Genomic DNA, 2,650 nt, shown 5'->3' with positions numbered 1-2,650 from the left:
ATAGTTATTTGAATACTGTCTCCACCATTAGATTATGAGCTCATTGAGAGCATTTTGCTTTATTTTGTTTCAGTTTAGTTTTTCTCTTTGTTTTCTGCCTTTCTCTGTATCCAAGTGCTTACCATAGTGTTTGGCAGACAGTAGGCACTTAATACATGCACATTGACTGACTGAGAGTGATTGATGGGATCATCAGATTTTCTCTTAGATTTTTAGCTCTATTCACAAAAATAGGAAAAGAGGGAAAAAATCAGAAACGATTTAAAGGAAATGATTGAAGATGATACAAAAGTTTCAGGTACATTCTGTTCTTCAAATCCTTCAAGTAGTATGAATTTGAAAGGGGCTGAAAACTATTTGTTATGTGGATGGGTCCCATCCGTTTTGAAGCATGGCTAACTTTGGGGACTCAAAACTGTGCCACAAATTCCAGGTCAGGGCTGTACATCAATCGAATAATATGGAATCAGTCAAGCACCAAGTAGCCATACTTCTGTCACTGTGTCTAGAAACCAGTATACTGAAAGATGAGTGACATAGAATACGATAAAGAGAAGCAGGAGTCAATTTTTAACTACTTGTGTATTTATTGGTATTGTAAAGAAAGGGAAGGAGAAGATAAAGAGGTATGTACTCTTCCAATATCCGGGTCCACATGAGGATTGAAGGATGCCTCTCAAACATACATCTTCCTTTTCAGGCACTGAAATAAGAAAGGAAGAAGCTTTTAGGAGATGAAAAGTGCTTGACTGGCTCCCTGGCCTACAGGCAATGGCAATGACAAAGTCATACATTACTGCAATTTTGAAAAGAAAACAAAAGAATATTTAGAGAGAGACACTGGACAGGGACAGCTATGAGTAGCACAAAGAAAGCAGGAAAGAATAAGTGATTTTTTGATCTCTCGAATTCTCTCTCTCTCTCTCTCTCTCTCTCTCTTTCTCTCTATTTCTCTTTCTCTCTCTCACTTTTGATCTCTCTCTTGCTTTTGACGTCTCTCTTTCTTGTTCCCTCCCCAATGCTGCCGATCTATGTTTCCCCTGCACCGTCTCTATCGCTGTCTCCATGTGCCAATCCGGGACAAGGAGACATAAAGAAGCAAAATGGAGCACATAGTCTGCAGAAGAGCGAAGCAGAATCAAACTAATAGAAAATAGGAAAGAGGTGAAAAGGTATTCTGGGACTGGCAAAATGTCAGTTGACAGTCGCTACATATTCAAACATGGACAATCCTTCACTGAGAAGAAAAATGAAGTACCTTGGTGGTGGGGAGAGGTGATGACTTCCTTACTGGCCACCTTGAGGGCCTCCCTGCTGTCCACCTGGAGGACCTCCCTGAGGACCACCTTGACGGCCTCCCTGCTGGCCACCTGGAGGACCTCCCTGAGGACCACCTTGACGGCCTCCATGCTGGCCACCTTGAGGTCTTCCCTGCTGGGCACCTTGACGGCCTCCCTGCTGGCCACCTTGAGGTCCTCCCTGCTGACCACCAGAAGGACCTCCCTGAGGACCACCTTGACGGCCTCTCTGCTGGCCACCTTGAGGTCCTCCATGCTGGCCACCTTGAGGTCTTCCCTGCTGGCCACCTTGACGGCCTCCCTGCTGGCCACCTCGAGGTCCTCCCTGCTGGCCACCAGAAGGACCTCCCTGAGGACCACCTTGACGGCCTCCCTGCTGGCCACCTTGTGGGCCTCCTTGCTGGCCACCTTGAGGTCCTCCCTGCTGTCCACCTGGAGGACCTCCCTGAGGACCACCTTGACGGCCTCCCTGCTGGCCACCTTGAGGTCCTCCCTGCTGGCCACCTTGTGGGCCTCCTTGCTGACCACCTTGAGGACCTCCTTGTGGGCCACCTGGAGCTGCATCTCCTGATTCGTCATCTTCAGGAGGACCTTGAGTTACAGGTTTTTCATCACCACCTTCTTGATTGCCAGAATCTGGATCATCTTGCTGGGAGTCGTTTGGTGCTGCTGTTGGACTTTCTACATTTTGTTCTTCTAAAAGGATACAGATTAGATAAACAAAAATCAGAAGAAGGAAAAAGTCTGACATGCAGTGAATGCAGACAGAGTGATTTGTCTCATAGGCTAATTGTCCAAAGGATGGAGCCCTTGCTACCTCCCCTGTAGTGTTGAATAAGGGTGACCCAGGCTTACTCGATGGATAACTAAGAAGGATTTGAGAGATCCTTTCTGGTTCCAGTCTTAAAGGAAACCTAGATGAGATTGTGTGATGGAAGATCATATTAGTCATTGGCAAGGCTCAGGCCTAACCTAGACTCATGCAATCACAGCGGTAAAAGATATTGTAAGCTTGTTCTATCAAAAGCATGACTTCTCACTTTCTGTGTGTCTTAGTCACAGTTATTTCTTATATGTGCATCCCTCATTTGTGGATGGCCTCACGTTCTCTGTGTATGGTTTCCTCTTACATATTTCTTATAAAATTCGACTCTTCTACTTAGTATACTGTGAAGGAATGTCAATGCAATCTTCATCATACAGGTAAAGAATTCACAGCATGTTTTTTTTCTTTCTCATGAACTATGTCCATCAATACATATTTGTTAAGTGCCTAAAATGTGCCAGGTCCTATGACTGACTCATACCTCTGAGTCAAACCTCTCAGTGTGGACTCTTGCCCTATAATTTAA

The 2,650-nt window shown here is 45.2% G+C and overlaps 1 protein-coding gene across 1 annotated transcript; it reads right to left on the bottom strand.

Moving 5' to 3' along the window:
• Nucleotides 1-563: 563 nt before the first annotated feature.
• LOC140512273 (uncharacterized) lies at nucleotides 564-2,133 on the bottom strand. The gene is made up of 2 exons (XM_072621488.1): nucleotides 1,259-2,133; nucleotides 564-703 (listed from the first exon to the last, which is right to left on the bottom strand). Exons 1-2 carry the CDS (start codon nucleotides 1,875-1,877, stop codon nucleotides 564-566), a joined length of 759 nt encoding a protein of 252 aa, XP_072477589.1. The 5' UTR covers nucleotides 1,878-2,133.
• Nucleotides 2,134-2,650: the final 517 nt, after the last annotated feature.

This window comes from Notamacropus eugenii, chromosome 6 (genome assembly GCF_028372415.1).
Source record: "Notamacropus eugenii isolate mMacEug1 chromosome 6, mMacEug1.pri_v2, whole genome shotgun sequence".
NCBI lineage: Eukaryota > Metazoa > Chordata > Mammalia > Diprotodontia > Macropodidae > Notamacropus > Notamacropus eugenii.
The sequence above is the reverse complement of the archived record's forward strand: the minus strand, read 5'-3'. Positions and strand labels throughout refer to the sequence as shown.

Excerpts from the sequence above, each read along its gene's own strand:
- LOC140512273 (XM_072621488.1), bottom strand. The coding sequence starts at position 1,877 with ATGACGAATCAGGAGATGCAGCTCCAGGTGGCCCACAAGGAGGTCCTC. Across the intron at positions 704-1,258 it reads CACCTCTCCCCACCACCAAG|TGCCTGAAAAGGAAGATGTA; the intron begins GTACTTCATTTT and ends TTCTTATTTCAG.